The sequence below is a fragment of the Lissotriton vulgaris genome, chromosome 2_1, assembly GCF_964263255.1.
Source record: "Lissotriton vulgaris chromosome 2_1, aLisVul1.2, whole genome shotgun sequence".
Classification (NCBI taxonomy): Eukaryota; Metazoa; Chordata; class Amphibia; order Caudata; family Salamandridae; genus Lissotriton; species Lissotriton vulgaris.
Genome location: NC_141687.1, coordinates 1069095825 through 1069120218, shown reverse-complemented (window position 1 = coordinate 1069120218; position 24394 = coordinate 1069095825). Strand labels below are relative to the sequence as shown.

Here is a 24394-nt window from a genome sequence, read left to right as displayed (position 1 = left end):
AGTTTCAGAGTGGAACTACCTTAAGCAAATATTGGAGTTTGTGATATTGGGGTTGAAATAAATTATTGGGGGTTGGCTCCCAAACAAGCAAAGTGCTGCTAGTCCGCAAAGGTGCAATGGAACCCCCACAAAGTGGTATGAAGCATAGTATAAAAACTATCAATGAATCAAACATTACCATTACCGTATAATGCATCTACATGCAGGCCAGCTGCTGAGGGTAGTCTGGTAATGATTTTCAAGTTACCTAGAGCAAATGCAGAGAGAACATGTTGTGTACTACTGCCTATTTCAGCTACAAAAAAATGCAACTACAGGTCTACTGAACAGAGGCCGGCTCTACAATTCAATGTTTATTATTTACAGGGCACAGTAGCGAGCAAGGAAAAACATAAGTTAATTTATAGATGTGCTTAATAATACAAATATATTACACACAGTCCCAGGGAAGGAGCCTGGGCTGAAGACAGTTCAGTTTGCTCAACCTCCTTTCCCAAGAAGGCATAGGTGAGCAGAAGGTATCTCGGAGCAAAACATTTTAAGACCCAGGGCCAAAGGTTCCAGCCTTTTCTGCGATTTCCAATGCCGCCTTTAGGTTCTGATCAAACAGCTCGCACCTGAAAGAGTGAAAGTAGAAAAAAAGTGTAAGAAGAGGAGGGACACTTCACACACTAACAGAAGCATGCCTGAAGGTTTAGTGACAAATTCAAACTGAACCCCCCAAAATACGTAAAAAGGTACAAGAGATATCAAATGCAGACCACAAAACGTCACTTGTCCACTAAACTCGTACAAATACTTATTTATATCATAAAATAAAAGTAAGCACTCAAGCAGGACTCTCGCAGAAACCTCTAAATCCAAATCACCCCAAGAGCTGCAACCTTGAGATGTCTACACTGCTGAACAACAAGCAAACTTACCAAATAGACAAGCTGAAAGGGGCCTCCCAAAAACATATTCCATTTTGTGTTCAGTGCGTAAGGCCATGTCCAAGACATGTTGTGGTGCTCCTTGCATGTACATAAAGTAAAGAATGACCTCTGCAAGAACGATTATTTTGAAGCAAATCAAAAAACTATTAGAAAGCAGCTGTAGGCTATTACTAAGCTCCACGGACGCAGTTCCCCCACTTTCTGTAGTGATATGTGCTGAGTGCAGTCAGCTCCCTTATGCAAGACCTATGGCATTTATGATGCACAATAGCTGCTACTGGTGCCGAGAGTGCTCTCTGTTAGAGTGATCGCCTGAATACATATTCCCTAAGGTAGGAGACTAGTCCTGTGATTCCCTCCACCCCCAAGCACCTCAATTGGAGGGCAGCGGTTATGTGCATTGTAGTCATTGGTTGAATTGTGATGAAACCATCAGGTTGCTGCATTACAGGAATACTTGGGTAGAGTCAGAAAGGGCTGGGAGTTAACTGTTGTACCTTTTAACTTGCTAACTATCGTGGAGGCCCTCCAAGTTCGAATCTCTTAAAAGATCTGGGTAACATTGCATTCTGATTTTACCCTACTAATCATTTTAACAACAATAGCAGGCAAAAGTTATCTGCAGAATAGTGCTGCAGAATGAAGCCATTTTAGAATTCCTGTTATGCATTATCCTGCGATTCCAGTAGATGGACTCTGAATAGCAACCTGTTTTATGGGTGTAAAAACACTGACATTATTCCCACATTTGGAGAAAAACAGCATCATTACTTGGAGTATACCCACATTTCACATGCTTCTGGCAGCCTCCCCCATACCTGATTGGCATCTCCAGTGAGTAGAAAGGATTTTTCAATGCATAATCTGAGTAGAGTTCGTAGATTTTCCGAAGGAGTGAGTCAATGCCGGCCTGTCGGGGATCAGCCAGGATTACAAACTTGATCCCTGAGATAAAAATGAAAGAAACGTTACAAAGCCTTCATCTGGCAATAGGGGGTAGGAAAGGCAGCATTTCAGAGTAAACGGAAAGACTAATCATGAGAAACTAAGCAAAAGTGCTGCGTGTCATACCTAGTCTGCACGCGGAAGAGGCAGGAACTGTGCTATACTCATACAACCTTAATCACTGCTGAGAGAAGGAGATGCATCATCTTTAAAATCCTGATTGAATTAGTCCACTTTGGCCTCAGAGCAGTCCACCAAGCAAAATGCATCATACCAAGCCGTACACAAATGAAACCGATTACCTTACACAAAACAAGAATTCACAGGGCACCAAGTTAAGTTTTGCAGACTCCAAAAACATGTTTTTTATCATCTTTCTGTTGCAGTAAAACTGCAAATACACATTCATGTGGAACCATACTCCAAATCAGAATTGAACTCAGGATAGTTTAAATAATTTGAAGAGCTGACTGTGAGGCTACCACGGACACAGTAGTCTTTAGTTGGTACCATTTCCTATTCTCTTTCAGGGGTGTGGAAATTTCAAAATAATCTACTTGTCCAAGGGACAAAATGCCACTGAGATCTACATGTCCTGTAAAATCCACTTGTCCCACCTACTCCCGTTCCTACATCAAACATAAGGGATGGCAGAGAAATATTTCATATATTTTTGTTTTATTAAAATCAGTAAACTATTAAATGCTTTGCAATAATAATGTTAACCAAAAACTTGACAAGCGATATTATACTATTGCAACCAGTACTTAGCTGCTTAAAAAAAAAAAATCACCACTAATAATTAACATCTGTCGCCAACCAGCCACACCTACGATCCAGTTTAGTAGACTATCCCAGAGCATGCAGACAAAACACAAATAACGGACAGTCATCACAAACAATATCCACCTGCTGCAAACAGTAAGATCACACAATGGCCAAAAGCATCCTGGACTATGATTAAATATAACATGCATTTGCAGACTATTTGAGGTTTCACTATTGTCATGATTACCGGGGCTTCTAATACAGTACAGTGATTTGGTGGAGTTACGTTGGGCCAAGTATTTAAATATCATCAGCATGGAAATGACTATTGCCAAGTAAGATGTACTCTACACTGCTGTAAAAGCTTGGGTGCAGGTGGAGAGACGCATAATAGAGCTGTGCTGTACCACAGAAGCATTAGATTAGGCCTGGTTGGGCGGTGGGTATCTAGAAAGAGTTGTGGAAGGTCCATCATTTATCCCATAGGGCAGAACTGAAGTGCATTGGCAGAGCTATTCATAGAGGCCCCTCTATTTCACACAAGCACAGATTGATCTAGTTGTGTTCATTGACAGAGCTCTGCATATTTGTATAAACTAGCACATTCCAACTGAACACACCATCAGATTGTTGTACTGCTGCCAAGTGAAATCAGCATTTTCTCTTCTTCTTAAATGGTACCCTTCTTATCTTCCTCACCACCTCCCCATTTCACTTGTTTCTAATATCCTAGTCTGAGCTATTTCAAGACTTGACTACTGGACGGGGATACATTTTTCTGATAAAGCTTTTTACTGATTATTTCTAATCAAACCCAAGTCAAAGATGTCTGAACAAACAATGAGAATGACTCGAGGCAGAAAGTCAGGTCTCGGCTTGAGTGAGAAGTTGCAAACTGGAAGAAACGAGTTCCTGCTTCACCATGTAGGCCTTTGATCACGGTTCTACCCCTAGAAATTAACTTGGGGTCCCCTCTAAACATGTCAGTTATTTGGGGCACACAAGCAGCACTGACACTTATTACAGAGTTACACGTCACACTTTTAATAATTGCTCTTTATTTTGAGGTTGACAGGCTGAGTGTGGCCCAGTAGCAGCCCTCGCTCCTGTTCAGTTGACAGAGCGGCAGAGGTTCACCAAATCACTGAGATGCAGATACGGTAAGGAAAAACAGCTTAAACCTTTTGAAGTGGAACAAGAGCCATTGCGCTGCCTGTTCTCGCCGGGTTACGTTTCGCCTTTACTGCTGCTGTGTACAGATATTGTGGAGATACTGGGGGAAGAGGGGTGTGAGGCTCGCAGAAATGTCCCTCGTGTGACCCCCTCTGCGGGTGTTTCACTTTGGGGCACAATAAAGGAGGCAGAAAGAATGTCTTGCTTCTCAAGGAAGGTATCCACCCAAGAAAACTCAAGCAAGAAATACAAAGGGTGCTCCAAGCAGATGGCATGTGCCCACAGCCATTTGCACTGTAGGTAGTGTGCATGCACTGTAAAGTGGCGTTTGGCCCTTACATGAAAGATCAATGAAAATTTAATACAGACCGAATACGTTGCATACGACCTTGAGTGCATTTCTTATAAAAGAATGGCATTTGTTTTTCAGTTTTATATAGCGCAAACTCGACCCGAAGATATTGGAGCGCTTTACATGAGCGCCAGTTACCTTACACAATGACACGTTCATTTAATTCTAAAATAGCACTAATAAATTGGCAGCTGCACGAGAAATCAAATATGTGCTATGAAGCAGGGGACATTCAGGTTGTAGAGTCCGAAAATGTGACTTCTAATCCTTGCTCACGTTCAAGCTTTACCGTCGTGGTTTAATCCTGGACAAAGAGCTTTATCTTTATACCTTCAGCATCATTATCTGATTATATTGAGGCGGCTACTGTGTTCTATGGAAAATTTTCACATTTCAAAACAAAATTTATTTTTTATAGGGCGGAGCCAGACCGGCGACCAAGATGGTCGCCCGGGCTTCCGGCTCCGTCGACCTTCTTCCCCTACTGCCGGATCCCGCTGTCTATTCTGCGTTGCTACTATGCTCCCGAACGTCGGAGAGGGAACTGCCCCACCGTGTGTGACTGACTGATCTCCGAGCCCTGAAGACAGAGTTATGTCCCCCCGTGCATTGTGGCCTGCACGAGTCCCGGAGCCGGGACCCTGCGTGATGCGGCGGCTGGCCGCGAGTGGAACAACAACGGCCACACAGACCCGGAAGGTGCCGGTCAACCGCTATGGAGGTCCGCCCACCTCTGAGTATGCACCCGGCACTCGATCTGTTGAGCCTGGTGAATCCGCAATATGCCATCCCTCTATGCTGGTCATGCCCCCGCCCCCCCCCCCCCCCTATTGCTGATTTGTGGAACGGGAAAACGCGCCGCCGCTCTTTGTCTCCCTAACAGAGCTTTGTGTGACCCGCGTGCAGCTGATTGTATCCCGCACTCCAGGTGATCGGAGCCGGTTGATACATGACGTTTTGACGGCGCTTTTGAGATCCATGGGGCAAGTACGTGACCATCTGTGGGAAAGTGGAGATGGCACCCACACTGTGTGCAACATGGAGGCGTTGGTATTATGCTCTTTTCTGTATCACGGGCTGGCTGCTCGGGTGTGCGCCCAAGCGGCACTCATGCTTGGAGTCCCGGTTGGTACTGTCGCCTTCACTGAGCCGTACCTGTCCGTGGCGATGGTGGCGCGCGCTGAAGATCGGAGGGTGAGGATCAGATACCCCTCTGTGTGCTGGAAGGGCAAAATCTGGATTGGATTGATATGGTGATCAAACCCCGGTACATGTGGAATGGAGAGAAAGCCCGATGCCGGCATTATCTCTAGGAGACTTCGCTTGTGTGATCCCCTCTACAGTTTTTGGAAAGACACTGCTGTGGAGTGTTGTTGTGACTAATTGTGGCTGAGAAGCGAGAGTTTGTACTTGGGAGTCTCCCTGTTCGTTCTGAAACAGATCGTCACAATGACACCTGGTTCCATGGGTACATGGAGTAATCGGAGAATCCATCGGATGTGCGGTTTGTGGAGTCTCGTCTCATGCTCTTTCTCCGGTGGCTGATATCGTCATGCAATCCAGACGCAGCGAAATGTCTAATCTTTTTGAGCCGGACTTTGTTCTCCTGATCGGAAAACGGCCAAGTGGGCTGTGGACGGCTTTCGGGTGTGTCGTGTCCTGGTGTACTGCAAGATTTCCTGCCTTCCTCCGGACTTACCTGCTTGCATCACTTTTGGTACTTTGATTGTCTGACCCTGCACCAAATGGACTGGGATATGTCTAGGATTATGGCCGGGTGGGTCTGGGTTGAGTAATGGTAATCTGTTTCTTTTGGTTGCTGCACGGGGGGGGGGAACTTTCATCTTAGCTGTGTGACTTGTGGAGCTGGAGTGGCGACTGCTATCCTGTTTAGGTTGGTGCCTTTGACATTTTGGTAACATCGTTTGGGGTATTTGAAATGCTATGCAGCGGTGGGGGGGGGGGGCGGGGGCCTGCACTGGGAACCCCTCAATGTTTCTTCTTCTTTTATATTTCTTCTCTCTTCTATATTTCGGGTCTCAGATACTGGGCGACAGGCACGCTGCTAGGGGGGTAGGCCGTAGCCATCTGCAGGGGTGCAGGGTGGGGGGTTGGGGGAGGGGTTTTATTGTTTTTTCCTTTTTTTGTTTCTATGGCCCTTTTTCTCTTCGGCTTTCCTTTCACTTTCTCCTTTCTCTGGGTCTGGGATCAGTTTAATGGGACACTCCTTGAGTTTTCATTGATCTGTCGTAATCTGTGCCTTAATTACTGTTGCATTATTGGTATCAATGGGCGGGCGCCTAACTGGTGCACATAGTAATTGTATGCATGTATATCCTGACTCATTTGACGCGGTGCCAATGTCTTAACTGTGATCGTCTTAATTATGTAGGAATTTCTTGTTTGGCCCGCCCATTGTATCACTATATCTTACGGTTCGGCACAGATCCCCACTTTTCTTACTTTATATTGGAGCTTTTTACGTTCTTGATTTCATCCTGATTTAAAAGTAACATTAAACCTCACTTATCCGAAGATATGATCTGGGGGTGCCATGATGTTGTGTCTTTAATGTGCTGCTGTGCCCCCGGGATGTTCGGCTGAATAGCGGTGTACACTTTTACACAAATAAAGGTTTTCCAAAAATAATTTTTTTTAAAAAAAAATAAATATTTTTTACCCGCATTCAGGAGTTTGAAGTCCTAGCGTTTTGGGTCCAGCACTGATGTGGTGTAAGATATGTGCCATTCCCATGCCTCTGTTCCATTCAGACAGGACCCTCCATCGGAGGCATATCATGATAGGCCCGTAATGGACTTTGGAGTCAACCTGTTTATCTATTACCAAGTGTCCTTTTACATGAGCAAACCTGGCAGCTCAAGAAAGATAAGCTGCAGCAATGACACAGAGGTGCGCAGCAGCTTAATAAAATGGGCACAACGGCCGATATGAAGCCCAAAAAATAGGCACTGGCCAATTGAGCATTTTCTCACACAAATGGGAAAGATTTTTTTTTCTTTTATTTATAAAGTTTTATATAGCGCAAACTTGATCCTGAAGGATATCAGAGCGCTTTACAATATTGGAATGTAACCCCATATCTGAATGTAATAGGTGATCATGGATCTTTTGGCATTTTATCATTTTTTTCTTTTTACAGAACTATGAACATTTATTTAAAGTAAACAAGTCTGTTGGGGGTTTATTTTACTTACAATCAAAGGTAAGTGCCACAGGCAGTCTTTTCGGGAGGGTACCCCTGACAAGCTGTTCATGCATCATATATGTGAGATCATCGTGAACATCACATGTTGAGAGCACTAGTAAAGTCCTATATCATGCAAATATATATATATATATATATATATATATATATATGTGTCTCTCTCTCTATATATTTATATATATATATTTATTTTTTTTATTTCTCCAACATTGGCTCTTTTATATAGTCACATGCTTGAATCATTCCCTGTTGTCAGGGGGTCTATATGGACCTTTATAAGGTGAACATTCCCTTTTGGGCTCCCGTGCTAACCAGTGTTCTAGATGATGCCACCTCAATTGGTATTCGTAGGTCTTGATACCGGTTTTCAAGAAGGTCAACAGGCAGAACAGAACCCCTGTTGCTATAGACCTATTTCCCTACTAGACTCCGTAACCAAAGTGGTGGGCGATGTCATCCTACAGAGAATTGATGACTGGGCTCAGCATAAAAACATTTTTAGTCCACTCCAGTATGGTTTTAGAGAGGGTAGGGAAAACCTGGAGCAGTGTTTATACCTTAACCTGATGATTGGGAAATAAGTTGTGGCAAAAAAAGGATCCACTTATCTAGCGTTCATGGATTGGAGTAGCGCCGTTGATCAGGTTAATAGGTCAAAGTAGTGGAGCATATTGGAATGCCCCATCAATTGATGGATTTTTTTCGTGCATCGCCCATTTGTGAGGGAAATTGCCCAATCTGGAAATTCTGTGTCACACGTCTGGTGTGAAAGGGAGTTTTAATCCGCTCTGCACACCAATTGAAACGTGCGCAGTCGGCATGATTTACAGCACTGCTCCAATAGCAGCAATAAGAGCCCGCGCATTTTGCAGCCACCAGGACGCTGCATTAGACACGGTCCTTCACAGCAGGCGCGCCAGGTCGAATCTAATTTCAGAGCGATCTGCAAGCAAAATACAACCCTTTTGAACACTCAACAAGTGTTGCACTACGGGCACTATGGCAGTGCTCATTTTACCTGAATGTGTTGTCTTGCCATGGCCACGAACCCCTGGTTGCTGAGACTAAGTGACGTTTCGCTCCCCAAGCCAATCACTGGCTAGAGCCCAGTCATGGGCTGCTAGCCAATCAGAGGCCTCCAAAAGGTTCTAGGCAACCCTTTCTGATTGGCTGTGATCCCTAGATGGCCCAGGGCCTGTTTTATTTACATGATTTACTGTCTACTAGTCCGTCTGACATAATAGACATTATATCTTCTTGCCCATCTATAAAAACAACATGGTTTGAGCGTCGAGCGATAGGATTCCCCCACACCTGCTCTTTCTACAGAGGAACAATACCTGCCTGTGCTTTCAAGAGTAGAATCCAAGAGCACCTTGGAGAATGGAGGCAGACAGTACCCTGAAGAGATAAACTCACCCGTGAGCGTCTGGAAGCAGTGCAGTTTAAAGGTGTCTGTCTCCAACATTTCGATGCCGGAGCTTCCCAGCTCAGGCGACAGTTGAGATCCGATTGCAAACAATCTGCGGGAAGATAAAAAGCCAAGAAAACAGATAAATGATGGAAAGTGCGAAGGGGTGTGGCCCTATGCCAATTGCCTAGTGATAGGTGTAAAGTCCATTAAGGAAATGTGAGCTAGGCAATCCTGCCTTCTATGTGCATTCTCTCTCAGCAGGTTATCTTCCCTGCCTAGAGCATAAGTGCCCCTTCAACAAACTAAAAAGCACTGCAGTCCTGAAAAACTTACTGTTATCAATGAGAGCATTAGCCCTGCAAAATATAAAAATACTGCTCGGAAAGCGCATTCTGAATGGGATAATTGAGTTGGAAACAGCAGGTCAACAAATGATATTGAGTTGAGCAGAAAGGAAACAGGACTAGAACTGGGCAGTGTTGGAAAAACACATAAATCTAGAATGAAAGATAAGTTAGTACACTGACCAAGCAGAACTAAATTCCTACAACGATGCCGGATTACTAGGAAAAAATGGCAATGGCCAGATTTTCAATGCAAACTTTTTGCATGCAGACAAAATAACAGATATTTTTGGCTTGCATAAGACACCACATACACTTCCAATCAGAAGCGAAGGGTGCGCAAACCACCGACCTTTCAACCATATGATGGTACAAGAGCTACTGTTTCTTCTTTCAATATTTGATTAAACAGAGGATTGTTAAGGAGTGGCTACAGGTCCACCTGAAATATCCATTATACAGAAACACGAAACGACACCTGGATCCCCAGGTAAGTAAATGAATGCTCTTAAAGAAGTGACAGAATCCAACCCGTGAAGCTGACTGGGCATCGTGAATCAACGACCCACTTGATGACACTAAAGTGCTACTCACGAGTGGAACATAGATGCCAGCATGAGCTTCTCATTGGAACTGAGACGGGGCCGCCCAAATCGGATGGAAACAGGGAAGTTAGCGGGATTGCTCAGGTATTCCAACACCTCCTTTCCATCAGCCGTATATTTCCCACTGACATCTGCACCATTAATGGACAACACGCTGTGGCCAACTGCACAATGAGAGGGGGAAAAGGGAAAGACATCAAATTAAAAACTCACTTGTGTATTCAAATCAAAATCAAATCAACTGGTGAGCCAGGCTTTAGACAATGTCATACATTTACTAGACATAAGGCACTTTACAAGAGACTGTCATGCAAATATGCTGCTTCAATGAGTCACATCACCGTCCTGTAGGTTACCAGTGGCCACCTCTCTGGATCAACCGTTACTAAGACCCAAAAACAATCAAATTTCTTAATAACAAGATAGGCACTTCGTCATTACATTGTCCCTCCTTAGATGTTCCTTTCTTTAGTAGAGTCTTGGCAAAACAACTTTTCAGGTTATGTAGTAAGACTGAATTCTGCAACAACCTCCACTATTCTTTAATGCAAACCTTTACTCATTCACTCAAATAGTACACAATAAAGTCACAGACAACGTGTTTTGGTCCAATGGCTGGAACTTCCTCAGGTCTCATAGAATCATTAATAACAACATTCTTTTGCTCACCACACCACCCCAGTTTGGACCCAGCTATATGCAAATCAATCTTGACCCTGGTTCTTGTAGGAACAGTCCAGCCCTAACTGCCAAGCCGGATCCTTCCTGGACCGGAAACAAGCATTCTGGGATCGGTTTCAGGGCTTCACCCTTCATCAGCCAGGCTTGCTTGAATCCAGTGGTGTAGTGAGCACGGGACCCACGTCTGAGCACACCCTTTCCACTTAGGGTGACATATGTAAAATAAACAATTGATGGACGGAATGCTAGACAATGCAAACATTCACCCCCAGTCACAAGGATCTGGGTTTAATCTATCATTCTTTTGCTCACCACACCACCTCAGTTTGGACCCAGCTATATGCAAATCAGTCATGACCCTGTTCCTTGTGAAAACAGTCCAGCCCGAACTGCCAAGCAGTTCGAGCTGGACTATTCCCATTGGGCGCAGGGTCAAGACTGATTTGCTTATGGCTGGGTCCAAACTGGTATGACATGGTGAGCAAAAAAACAGAAGGATTTAGGCCCAGATCTCTGTATGGAGGGGGTGGGGGGGGGGGGGGGGGGTTGGAATATATGACATTGTTCTGCAGTCTGTCCATCAATTGTTCTTTTTGCATTTGTCACCTCGAGTCGGATGGGTATGCCCCGACGTGGGTTCCGTCCTCTCCATGCCACTGGAGTCAAGCTATTCTGGCTGATGAGGAAGGAAAGCCCCAAACCGGTCCTAGGATGCTTGGTCCAGTCAAGACCTGGCCTGGCAGTTCGGGCTGGACTGTTCCCATAGGGCGCAGGGTCAAGACTGATTTGCTTATGGCTGGGTCCAAACTGGTATGGCATGGTGAGCAAATAAACGATGGATTTAGGCCCAGATCTCTGTACTGGGGTGAATGTATGACATTGGCCTGAATTTTGTCCATCAATTGTTCATTTTATATAATATCTTGGCCACAAGAAGACAACATGCTGATCATCTGATACCACTAACAATTGAGAATTACATGGGAAACATTAATAATCAATAACAGTAGAAACAACAAAGCATTAGTATATGAGCCCCGGGGAAGTTGCATCCAGTGGAACGAAGCGCATTGGCTGTGACTGTATTTTGAAGTATTTGATTAAAATGAATAAATAATCGCTTTAAATAATAAATGGAACTAGTTGGAGAATTCAATTGATCTTGCTATATGAATTGAAAAGTAATCTACCAAGATGCTACTAAAGAAAGGAACATCTAATGTGAGACAGTAATGATGAAAAATGTATCTCGTTTTTTAAGAAGTAAAATAAGACACACTCTGGGCATCTGTGCGGATAATAGTGTTGGGTGAGAACGTCCCTAATATAGCAAGACATGAGCTAGTGAGTTCATGGCATGACTTAATGATATTTCTGGTGAAGCGTAATTGTTTCTATAATATTTTCATTACATTCACGGGGCCTATAGCAGTGAAGAGCATTAGATGCAAGCCAAAGTCAGGGCTCAGGAGAAGTTGAGGCTCTTAACAGTTTTCCCACATAAGCCTTTATCTTGCTGCATCGAAGTTACAGTCCTTCACATCAGTGCACTTGCACTAAAAACTGTTCCCAGTTGACTTGCAAGCACTCTCTTCACTCCACATATTCAAAGCGCAGTTACACTTTCAAGGATTAAGTAATGGCCACTGTCCTCTTCAGCCCCCAGAATATGCCCCCCCTCTATTTACATTTGACTTGATACAGTTGTAACTTGTCAAATCAAACGTTATTAATTTTTTGAAATAAAACAATAAGTCAAACAAAGATCAATAAACTCCACATATGTACAGAATAACCAAACCATGTGGCCAGTGTGATCTAATTACAGTTCAAAAATAAATCCCACTATCAAAGTTAATCACAGCTTGACCTAAGTCAGACGGAGGCCCGTAAAAAGATGGGTGTATACAATCCAGTATGGTTTATAATGATTTGAAATGAACATGTCACCTATTGAACAATAGCTACACATCTATGCACCCAATCGGATACTGACAAAAGTAAAATTAGTTTGTGACTACATAGTGTTTTTTGTTGAATACTCACGTTAAACAAGTACACAAAAAGTATCAGTCTCTACGCTTTGGGTTACACAGATTCCAATTTATTTGGAAATATTGTGCACAGAACATAACGCATCACAGTACTGTGAAAGCTTCCTAAACGGAGGCCAGCCATTGGAGGAGAGAGGCGTCACTCGAAAGAAGCTCCGTCTCTTTCGGATTCGGGGGCGTGTTCGTTCGGTTCTTTCCACTTTTTAGCCACGCCCCTTTTTAGAACACCGAACACGCCCCTGAATCTGAAAATGTTCGTAAGCTTGTGTCCGCCATTTCGGACGTGTCCCCGGGATCCTTGATTTTGCGGTGAGTGCTGTGCCCCTTCCTTCCCCGAAGATGGGCGGCTGTGCCCAGCCCCCGCCGTGGCTAGGTCCGTCATGGGGGAGAGCAGCTCCCGGGGACAAGGGGAGTGGGCATTTAGTAATGTCTGCCCAGAGCAATTTGTAGGTGCTGGCCGGAACCCAGTCCAACTCGGGCGGTGGCGGTGGCGTGGGTGCTTGAGAGAGAGGGGGGTGGAGAGAGAGAGGGGGCGGAGAGAGAGAGGGGGGCGGAGAGAGAGAGGGGGGCGGAGAGAGAGAGGGGGGCGGAGAGAGAGAGGGGGGCGGAGAGAGAGAGGGGGGCGGAGAGAGAGAGGGGGGCGGAGAGAGAGAGGGGGGCGGAGAGAGAGAGAGGGGGCGGAGAGAGAGAGGGGGGGCGGAGAGAGAGAGGGGTTGGAGAGAGAGGGGGTTGGAGAGAGAGGGGGTTGGAGAGAGAGGGGGTTGGAGAGAGAGGGGGTTGGAGAGAGAGGGGGTTGGAGAGAGAGAGGGGGTGGAGAGAGAGAGAGGGGGTGTGTAGAGAGGGGGGTGTGTAGAGAGGGGGGTGCGGAGAGAGGGGGGTGTGCAGAGAGAGGGGGGTGCAGAGAGAGGGGGGTGCGGAGAGAGGGGGGTGTGCAGAGAGAGGGGGGTGCAGAGAGAGGGGGGTGCAGAGAGAGGGGGGTGCAGAGAGAGGGGGGTGCAGAGAGAGGGGGGTGCAGAGAGAGGGGGGTGCAGAGAGAGGGGGGTGCAGAGAGAGGGGGGTGCAGAGAGAGGGGGGTGCAGAGAGAGGGGGGTGCAGAGAGAGGGGGGTGCAGAGAGAGGGGGGTGCAGAGAGAGGGGGGTGCAGAGAGAGGGGGGTGCAGAGAGAGGGGGGTGCAGAGAGAGGGGGTTGCAGAGAGAGGGGGTTGCAGAGAGAGGGGGGTGCAGAGAGAGGGGGTTGCAGAGAGAGGGGGGTGCAGAGAGAGGGGGGTGCAGAGAGAGGGGGTTGCAGAGAGAGGGGGGTGCAGAGAGAGGGGGGTGCAGAGAGAGGGGGGTGCAGAGAGAGGGGGGTGCAGAGAGAGGGGGGTGCAGAGAGAGGGGGGTGCAGAGAGAGGGGGGTGCAGAGAGAGGGGGGTGCAGAGAGAGGGGGGTGCAGAGAGAGGGGGGTGCAGAGAGAGGGGGGTGCAGAGAGAGGGGGGTGCAGAGAGAGGGGGGGTGCAGAGAGAGGGGGGGGTGCAGAGAGAGGGGGGTGCAGAGAGAGGGGGGTGCAGAGAGACTTGTGGGTGTTATTTTGGGTGGGTGGGATATACGTTTGTTGTGTAGGTTGGACTCTGATTTGTGAGCAGGTGGTGTGATTTGCCATGTGGTGGTTTGTGTCTTCAAAGCAGTGTGTTTTATTGGTGGTGGTGTGGTGGGGATGGACAATAAATCTATTTTTTATGAGTATCTTTTTTGTATGTAGAGTGTGGATGGTAAGTCATATTGTGTTATTTATATATGTGGAACGAAGGAAAAGATAAACGTATTTTCTTAAGAGTTGCCTATGGTGGTGTTATTGTAGTTTGTGGTCTACACGCCAAAATTATTAGTACGGAATTGCTGTCCAATGTCAAATTAGAACATGGGGCGATAGCCAGACCTGGTGGCTGGGATAAAGGAGGATGGGGGAGGGCTGAGAGGAGAAGGGGAGTGGAGATGGGGGCGACAGCTAGACTGGGTGGCTTGGATAAAGGAGAATGGGGGAGGGCTGAGAGGAGAAGGGGAGTGGAGATGGGGTTTGAGAGCAGTGCCCAAGAACTAAAGCGTTCAGTCTCAGGAAGAGATCGAGGCGCTCTGGGGACAAGTTGGAGGGTGCTCGAAGGGGGCTGAGATTGCAGATAGAGAGCCCGCTGAGGCACGGGTGTCCCCGACATTAAGGGTGGGGGGTACGCTTCAAAGGAAGGAGAGGGTAATCCCACAGGGTGCTAGAGTGTGCCCTAAGGAGGGAAGGAATGAACTCTCGGTGAGTGAGTACACAGGGAAATAAATAATGGACACACGGTAATTGAGTACACAGGGAAAGGATGGGACTCGGGGAGTGAGTGAACGGGATGCTTTGGTAAAGGAATCCGGCGGTAATCCCAGGGGGTGCCCTAAGCCAGAGGAGCGATGGGTGTTCTATGAACGAGATAGGGAGCTAGTGAGTACCTTTTCGGAGAGAAGGGTTAGGCGCTCTGTAGGTTGGTACAAAGGGTGGTGTTTTGGTAAGGCACGAAAAGGGCGATCTATATGGGAGAGAGATGATGCCTGTGGGGGGTGGGTGAGGGATCAGCATGAGGAAGCGCTTGACCACTGAAGTAGACGCCTCTTGTCGAGGGAGGTGTAACTTAAGCCGTCGTGAGACTTAATGAGCCTAGTCATTTGACCAACTGTACTGAATTCTGTGATTTTTTTTTTTATTTAACCTATTGCGGAAACTGGTGATAGAATACGAGTCCCAGCATGGAAAGTGCTGTCCAAAACAGCTAGGACTAGCTGTAGGTGTTCCATGTGGCAGATGCAGTGACTAATGCAAATAATGCCCCCTACCCGCAGAATGCTAAGAGGACCCCCATACCTCACAGATACTCACTGTCCTTTGGCTTATGATGGGTTAGTGGGCCCCTGAAGGGTGGCGCCTGCCGCTCTGCAGGTGACCTGTGTTACTCCGCTGGGGTGATGTACACTTCAGTTCTGTATACAAAGTTTAAGGCAGCATCAGGACAGACTCTTTCGAGGAGCCTCAAATGTTATAAGAGGGGATTAGGGTACAGAGTGAGTGCTTTGCTGAGGATCAGAAGGAAACAGGTCAAATTTAAAGCGGCAGTAGGCCACGTAGCACTACACATTGTTGAAAGGATCGGCAGAGGGAGGGGGGAAAGGGTTAATGATCTGAAAATGCCGCTGGCGCCGCCAAAGTAAACACAGGCAGGCAATGTGTGAGTGCTGTAGGGGGAGTGGATTTGCAGTGCGAGGTCTCAGCTGCGTTTGTGCTTCCAGAGTGGAGAGGGCTCCGAACACGAGGAGGGAGGAGGAAAGCAAAAAATAAACGAGCTCTTGGCATTGCTGTGGTGGGGCGGGGCGTGAGCGCATTGCAATGAAGTCTGATGGCGTGCGCGATGTTGTGAGACGGAGGGAGCGACCTGAGCCGTATTTGACAAACTGAAAGTAGCCCAGCAGCTGCGCCCTTGGCATTGCTGGGCGGGGCGGGGGAGCAGCTTGGGAGGCAGCATTCCATTGCGGTGCGAGGCTGATGGGTTTGTGCACGCGCGTCTCACACGAGTGCATCACATGAACTGTACGTAATCCATGCTTGTTCAAGAGTTTGTTTCGCATTCTATACACTCGGCTATTAATCCCAGCGGCATATAATAGCCGAGACCTAACAAGGGTTTATATAGGGAATGTTCCCATAGAACAGAATAGGAAATGCAAACTTACAGTGTGAGAAAATGTATTCTTTTATTAGATTAATCAGAACACAGTTTCATTAAATGTCATATTGCCTTAGCACCTAAATACTATTCCACTACATGAATATTTATTCTATCCAGTCTATGCTAATTTCACCTGTAGATGGTAAAACAAACTAAATACATAAATAACAGCAAGCTGTTAAGAATGATAGAACACAGTGAGCTAAAGGAAGGCTCTATACTGAAGATACAGTTGTGTGATCAAGCTAGGGATACTCGAAAACAGCAAGAACAATGTATAAACAAACATGATTCCGCTTGACTGTGCTGCAGAAATAAACAGTGAAATGTGCAAAAGGGTGGGACAGAAAGACATTTTTTTTCAAAACATGGCTGCCAGGCCTTAATTGAAGCCTAATAAACAGTAGTTAGGAAAATACACTTCTGCAACTATAGGCAATGTGTACGGGAAAGTTTATGGCTCACTGTTAAGGGTGTAAAGTTTGTGATGTTAAATCCTTTAATTGGAATGCCAGTTTGCAGCAAACGCCTGAATCATAACCTCTGCAACCTTACCTGTTCTTCTGACAGCATATTTAACATGTCCCTGAAGGTTAAAGGTCTAACTCCAGTAACCAGTGCTTTAAATGGGCCGGTACTGAGTACAGGCACTTCCGAATTTTTCAGCCGTCAGTACCGGCACTTCTCTGGAGCCAGGGAGAGTATCGGTACTCTGATCGACAGCACGGAAGACTCAGGTTAGGTTTCTCCTCCAGGGCAGAGGCCACTCTGCTTCCGAGGAGCTGGTAACTATCACGGCTGAAGCAGCCTTTTGCACATTTGCTGGCGAAGATTCCAGCAGCGCCCATTTGAATGGGTCAAACTGCAGGGGGTTGAGAGGACTTGTGTCAGGCGGGCAACTAGAGCCAAATTTGGTGTCTGGAAAATATTTCGGGGGGGGGGGTAATTCTTCCACCACGGGCAGAGTGGCTGTAAGAAGGGGTGAGCACACAACAAAAGCCTCATTTACAAGTAAATGGTCTTTTAAAGACCTGTTAAGTACTCGGGTGCTTGTGCAATTTGATGCTTGCCAGCCCCCGAAGTTCCAAACGCAAAATCTCGGTGTACTCCGTAGGGTCTATGCGCAAATCACAAATAGTAAAATAAATATGAACAGAGCTGGTGTGTTAAATATTTCCAATAGGTCTGCTAATGCCTCTGATGTGATCGATGTGCAAGCCACAGCTAATGTGCCGATAGTGCCAACATAGTTTAGAAAGTGGACACTGCAGCAGAGACCAATAATAGAAAGCGTAACCAGATAAAGTAATTATTTAAATTCAGAGATGTGTGTATGTGCGCACGCATCTTAAACTGGGCATGGCATTTCCGTTCCTGACATAATGCCGTTGTGCTGGCAATAGCAGACTTTGACATAACACAATAAACGTAGCGCATCATTTCCATGGTTCCCCTTCTTTTTGGTCTCCTCACCTCGGATTCCATCTCTCTGGCCAAAGGACACTAACACTCGCTCGTCGTGCACCTTGAGAACGAGTTCCAGAGGAAAACTGAACGTCTTTTCGGTTTCGGAGCGGGGAAGAAAGTGGTCGAGCTGGTAGATAAGTCCCCCGGCCTTATTGACCAGGAAGACACTAAAAATCGCCATTTTGGGGCAGGCGATACAACTTCCGCCGACGCTCAAGGAGCATCCGGGTAAACAAGAGTACACGACAGTAGTTCTGGGAAAACAGTGGCTTCCGCGCACAGATTTGTTAACTACGACTAGAACGCTAACTCATTAAGAGAACATGGCAGCTGTGGGCGCCATGCTGCCAGGCAGAACAAGTTTAGGATCATTCACATTGCTATGTACAGTGCAAAACGTGGCTCAGAAATGCTGCTTTATATTCTGCGACTTCTAGAAGGAGAGGACCCAAACATGTTATACGTCTTACAACAGATCACTGTGAATTTAAAATGTGATGGAATTGTTTGGTAAGTCCCAGAGTTGGCCTTTGCCCAGAGAGAGCCCTGGCCAAAACCAATTTTACCTCCTTCTCCCACTCCTCCACTTTAACTGTCTGTGATTTAAACAAGCATTTAAAATGCAATAGGTCTTGCAAGTTGCCAAGAGTTTGAGCTGTTGGCATTGTAAATGACAGTGCCTTTTATTTATGTGTTTTGAAAACCTGCAAGCAGTGTGTAAATACGCACTTGGTACCTATAATCGTTGCTTACAAGAAGCAAGGCTGGCAGTAACTGCGCCTCTACAGGCAGCCTTGCTTCTTGTAAGTAAGGACTATAAGTACAAAGTGTGTGTTTAAGTACCGCTTACAGGTGTTTAAAACATAAATAAACAAGCATAGTGCCAATATCGCCCGCATACCATCCCCCCAAAATCATGATCCCCATCATAAATAAGTGGACAAGACAACTTGTTGTTGGGAAAAAGTAGTCGCAGGTTTATTAGCATAAAATTGCTAACACATGGTGGGGTAACTTACAGATGATCCAAAGGCAAGCCGCCCCTCGCAGCTTGCCACCTGATAGGCCAAGTAGCCCGCGGCCTTGGCCATACAGTGCTTAGCGGTTGTGGTGAGAGGATAGCCCCTCACCTGTCCGGTGGACCATTGGTCCACCCTCTAGCTCACCCCCCCCCCCTACGAGGGGCGGAGCGTTCAAGCAACCCCCGGTTGTCCAGGTAACCAACCGCCCGTAGGATAACGGGGCGCCGTCGCAACCCCAGGGTCCACCGCACGGATCTCCCAGGGATATTGGGCCTCAGCACCCTTTGTGATTCTGCATAGGGTACTCCTGAGTACCTTTCGCCTCTGGATCATCCTGTAACTCCTCCTGCAACACAAATAACAGATATTAAAAGCATAGCACCCCCCCCGCCACCTGAGATGTAGGGTAAGCGGCAGGGAGGGCAACATCGAGGGCAGCAAGAGCACAAAGAGGCTGCTCGGAGGGAGGGGGGGAGACATAAATACCCCGTCCCCCCCCACCCCCCTAAGGAAGTGCACTGAAGTCATAGCAGTGGCCCCAGCCGCTGAACACCAGAAGGCTGGTGCGCTTGCCATCTTGTGGCACTACGGTGACCGCCCTCTTATGAGGGTCACCTGCTGCGACGTGTCGGGCGGCCTGCATAGTGCCAATATCGGCCCGCACACCATCCCCCCAAAATCATGATCCCCATCATAAATAAGTGGACAAGACAACTTGCTGTTGGGAAAAATTAGTCGCAGGTTTATTAGCATAAAATTGCCAACACATGGTGGGTTAACTTACAGATGATCCAAAGGCAAGCCGCCCCTCACAGCTTTCCACCTGATAGGCCAAGTAGCCCGCGGCCTTGGCCATACGGTGCTTAGCGGTTGTGGTGAGAGGATAGCCCCTCACCTGTCCGGTGGACCATTGGTCCACCCTCTAGCTCACACCCCCCCCTACGAGGGGCGGGTTCAAGCAACCCCCGGTTGTCCAGGTAACCAACCGCCCATAGGATAACGGGGAGCCGTCGCACCCCCAGGGTCCACCGCACAGATCTCCCAGGGATATTGGGCCTCAGCACCCTTTGTGCTTCTGCATAGGGTACTCCTGAGTACCTTTCACCTCTGGATCATCCTGTAACTCCTCCACAGCCCTGGATGTGGCGACCGTCACAGGCAGGGCCCCCCACCAGAACTACCTCCTAGATGCAGCCTGCTGAGATTAGCGCTTCCTGAATGTCCAACAGAAATAAATCCATGCCTATTTTGGAAAGGTGGACTCCTTCTTCGTCAAGGCAACCAGAGGCTTTGGCGTGAAGTTCCCCATGTCGAATGAAGCCGAAGCCCATCAGCTCTGCGAACTTAAGCATAGCGCAATCTACTTTCCTTCGCGCCACTTCTTTTGTTTGCCCAGAGCGAGCACCTAGCCAAACCCTGCGTGGTGTGATCTCAGACCACCAAAGTTCGCAAGGACCCAATAAATTGCTGATTTTGGTAATGTTCACTTTCATGTCCCTTAGGAGAAACCTTTTCCCCAAGATAGGCAAGTCATTCCCTACCACGTGCAAGATGGGCACGTCTGGGGGGTGGGCGTTCCCTTTTAATTCTCGTGGTAGCAAGCCCAGCACCCCGCTCCAACGCAAGCCAGTGATTCCTCGCCACACAAACTGAGTTTTGCTAAACCCATGATTCCACTTTCTGCTTTCTGCACACCGGGCCAACTTGGAAACCCCCTCGTGTTCCAGCACCCAGACCGTTGTTCCTGGTAAATAAAGAGAAGTGTTGTATGTAACTTATTTATTAAACATGCAATAATCACACTGGTAAAAATACCACACTGCAAACAAACACAGCAAAACACTGTACATCGGACAGGGCCAAGGGTGCCCAATCTTCACAGATACTGTTTCACGTCCCAGGACAACACTGAACACATCTCCTGCGCTCACTGAGCACTACCTGCTACTGTGTGGTCTGATGTACCTTTTGTAACAGTCACATGACCATCTCCCCAGTTGTTTGATGCCCTCTACATGTACCCCTTCTGAGGATGCAGTTGTGGCTGCACCTATGCGGAAAGAGTGGGAGCTGTACTTTTTGCCTAACGTGGAGGCACCTGACGCAAACAAGCATGCATGCATGACATGTTCTACTTGGAATTTAGTCAAAGGCATGCCATCTGCATGCAAGAGGAGATATCCCTTACCGGGAGGACGGATGGCAAGGTAGGCCGTCGGGAGGCTCACGGGGCAAAAATTGGGCGAGCCAAGGCTTTGTAACCAGAGTTCTATCCCCCTGCCCCTCTGATCAGTCTTGGATTGGCGCAGGGTAATCTTGAGCGTGCCTCCCAAAACCACCACGTCCTGCAGAGACAAAGCTACACCTGACATGTCATGCTTGGATTTTGCAACCAGCTCAGAGATCCTGAAAGCGCCGAAGAAGGCTAAACTGAAAGCAGATGCAAACAAGGCAGACTCGTGAGCGGACGAAGTGATCTGAGGCAAGCACAGGATCATACTCTGGAGAGTAGAAAAATCAATAGGAGATCTGTTATCGGGCACTTTGGGTTCCCCTCTAGCCCACCCTTTTAACGCTGCCCTGGCGACAAATGCCCTAGTAGGGTCCGCCTTGGCCTTGTGACTGATGGCTGCTATGTGGCCTGAGATCCAAGAATGGCTCTTATTGTTATCTTTTGCCCACAGGATGAAGGCCTGGACTTTAAATTCTGCCGCATCCCCAGCGACTTCCCAAGGCCCGACAGTGGCACAACATTTTTTCACACAGGCCTTGTATCTATTGATAGTGTTCTGCGCCAGGGACATCTCCCCCAGGGCCTTCATCCTGTTCACCACTTCAGAAGGTGCCAGAGGTGCGAAGGGAAAGGGGTGGCTACCTCTCTCGCTCTCGGCCAAGCTTCTCGGAACCGTTGCCACTGAAAACGAGAGAGAGCGTCAGCAGCGATGTTCTTTATGCCCTGAATGTGACGCGCCCTGCATTCAACATTGTTATTAAGGCAAGTACGCACCAGCTCGCGCAGCAGGCAAAGAACCAGGGGGCAAGTAGCAGAGTGAGAGTTAAACCACTGCTTAGTTATCTGACCACAGCAGAACCCTTTTGGCGGACAGGATGGTAGGCCATAGGTGGAAGGCCACCACGATGGGAAAGAGCTCAAGTACTGTGATCTTGGAAGTAACCTTTTTCTTGATCCAGGCGTTGGGCCACTTCTCTGTGCCCATTCCCTGTCTAAAATGGCCCCAAAACCGTGCCTGCCTGATGAGTCCGTGAACAGAGCAAGGTTAGGGCTGGCAGCCCAGGGAGCCCTCCAAATCACTGTCCCATTGAAATTGCGCAGGGGGCGTGGCTAGCAACCACCGATGGCGGCCGCAGCTTAGGGAGGCTCCTAGGCAGAGGCGGCTTTCCGCGTTAATCCGTAGCAATATCCTGACCTTTACTGGCGGACAGGGGCGGACCGGACCCGGTGTCCGTGTGGCGAGCAGCGCGGACGTCCAAGAGAGCGGCGGCGGCCCGAACGGGCAGAAGCATACCCTCGAGTGGCGGAGGAGGAGCTGGGCCTGGCTGCAGCAGAGGAGCCGCGGACTACCAGAGCCATCGGACCCGGCCGGAAGTGTCCAGCAAGCGGGGGTGAGTGACAGGAAGCGCCGGCCTCCCGAGCGCGTCACCCCGACAGCACCGCAAAGCTACCCTCCCATCCACCCAGGCACACAGACACCCACCGCGACAACCCGGCTGCGCTCCCCGGTCTCGCACGCAGCGCCCAGCGGCGAGACGGGAGCTGCGCAGGGCCAACCCAGTGCCGACATTACCCGGCCGGAACGGCTGAAGACGCTGGACCCCGGCCGCGGCCGCCGAAACCACTTAATCACCGGCAACGCTACACGGCGGCCACAGCGGGCGAGGGTTAAAGACACTGCAGCCCTCTCACCGAAATCACCAGGGGCCACCAGTGGGGCAAGAGTCTGGGCAACACCCACATCAAGGGGGCACTGAAGAGATCCATAACGCAGCGGTGGGAGACGCAACTTACAGCGCACCGCCACACTTCCCTTTCAATCCAGCGCTAGGAGGAGGCTCAGCGCCTGGCCTGTGCACATTCACTAGGAGAGCGCTGCACCACTGCGTGACAGAGAGGAGACGCCACCACCCACTACGGTGACCTTCTACCTGGACGCAGACTACCGCCGGAGCGCAAGGAAGAGGCCCTGTGCAACCCACACACGGTCATTTTCTCCACCAGGCAGTTAGATTCACGGCAGCGCCATGTCCCATAGGGGCCCTAGAAACAACACAACCCAGGCCAAGCTGGACAAATTCGCATTTGAGAGGCAATCACCGCCCCAAGATCAACGCAAGGCCGCCGGAAAAGCGGCTGAAACCGAGGGGGCGAAGAAGGCCACGCTCGATGACGTCCTGGCAGCGCTGGCCCAGGTTCAAACGACGGTGGGTGCCACAGCAACGGAAGTCACCTTGATAAGGGCGGATCTCCAAAAAATGAACGAGAGGGTCAAGCAAGTCGAGGTGGTCACTAAGTCGCTGGTTGAGGATGTATCCGAATTGCAAATAGCAGTGGAACGGCTGCAAACCGATAACAGACTGCTGAGGGACAAACTGGACGACCAGGAAGGGCGCTCCCGGCGCAATAATGTCCGAATTTTAGGTGTGCCAGAATCGGAGGATACGGGGGCTATGGACCTCTACGTGGAGGACTTGGTCAAGACTCGGCTTAAGCCCAAGGGACTCTCCAATTTCTTCTCCGTCGAAAGGGCGCACCGCGTTCCAGGAGGCAAGCCCAAGTCGGGGGCCACACCGCGACCGATACTGGCTCGGTTGTTCAATTTCCGGGATCGGGATGCCATTCTCCAGGCCGCTAGGGTGGCACCGACCATCCAGATCCAGAACTCGAAGATTGCTTTCTTCCCGGACTATACGGCTGAGGTATCTAGGAGAAGGAAAACGTTCTTGGAAGTCAAAAAGTCCTTGAGAGATAAGGAACTGCCGTACTCAATGATCTTCCCGGCTAAACTACGGGTGGTGGCAGACAAGAAAGTGTGGATCTTCGACTCCCCTGGAGCAGCCCGGGACTGGCTGGAGGGTTGGCACACCGTTGGACGACAGCGCAAAACACACAGACCGGATCGAGACCGTGGAGGAGGTAGCGGAGCGGACTCGCAAACATCGGGTCGAGCGGAGGGACCGGACCACTCACCATCCCACGGGTTTGAAGGAGGAGGCGAGAAAGAATGAACCCGACCTTGGACTCTGGACACTGAGCAATCGCCGAACGCCGAACTAACCTATACTTTCCACAGCTACACGTAGACGCCGGCATGGCTGCCCCAAACGCCTTCAGGGAAGCCGCCTGCCTGGGGAGACACTCTCCCCCCTACAAGCAAGTACTCTGGTTTTGGGATGGGTAAAGCACTCTGCTAAGTTGGGGTGGCGGGCAGTTGGAGGTCCGTTAAGCAGGGGGGCAGGGAGGGGGGTTTGTTCTGGATTGTTAATGTTAGGAATGTGCATTATGGGTCGAAGACAATGTTTCAGTACGTATGGGGATCGGAACACACTGATTGGAATGAACAGTGACATTATGCCCCCATGATGCCTCCAAACGCTTTGCTGCGCAACGACGCAGCCGCTAACCAGGTTACGTCTCTGGGGCACTGCACCATGTCCCTAGT

The 24394-nt window shown here is 48.5% G+C and overlaps 1 protein-coding gene across 1 annotated transcript; it reads right to left on the bottom strand.

Moving 5' to 3' along the window:
* Positions 1 to 320: 320 nt before the first annotated feature.
* Positions 321 to 17943, bottom strand: TRAPPC4 (trafficking protein particle complex subunit 4). The gene is made up of 5 exons (XM_086956749.1): positions 17701 to 17943; positions 9752 to 9926; positions 8819 to 8922; positions 1754 to 1880; positions 321 to 617 (listed from the first exon to the last, which is right to left on the bottom strand). The coding sequence occupies exons 1-5, from the start codon at positions 17873 to 17875 to the stop codon at positions 539 to 541; spliced, it is 660 nt and encodes a 219-aa protein (XP_086812875.1). The 5' UTR covers positions 17876 to 17943; the 3' UTR covers positions 321 to 538.
* Positions 17944 to 24394: the final 6451 nt, after the last annotated feature.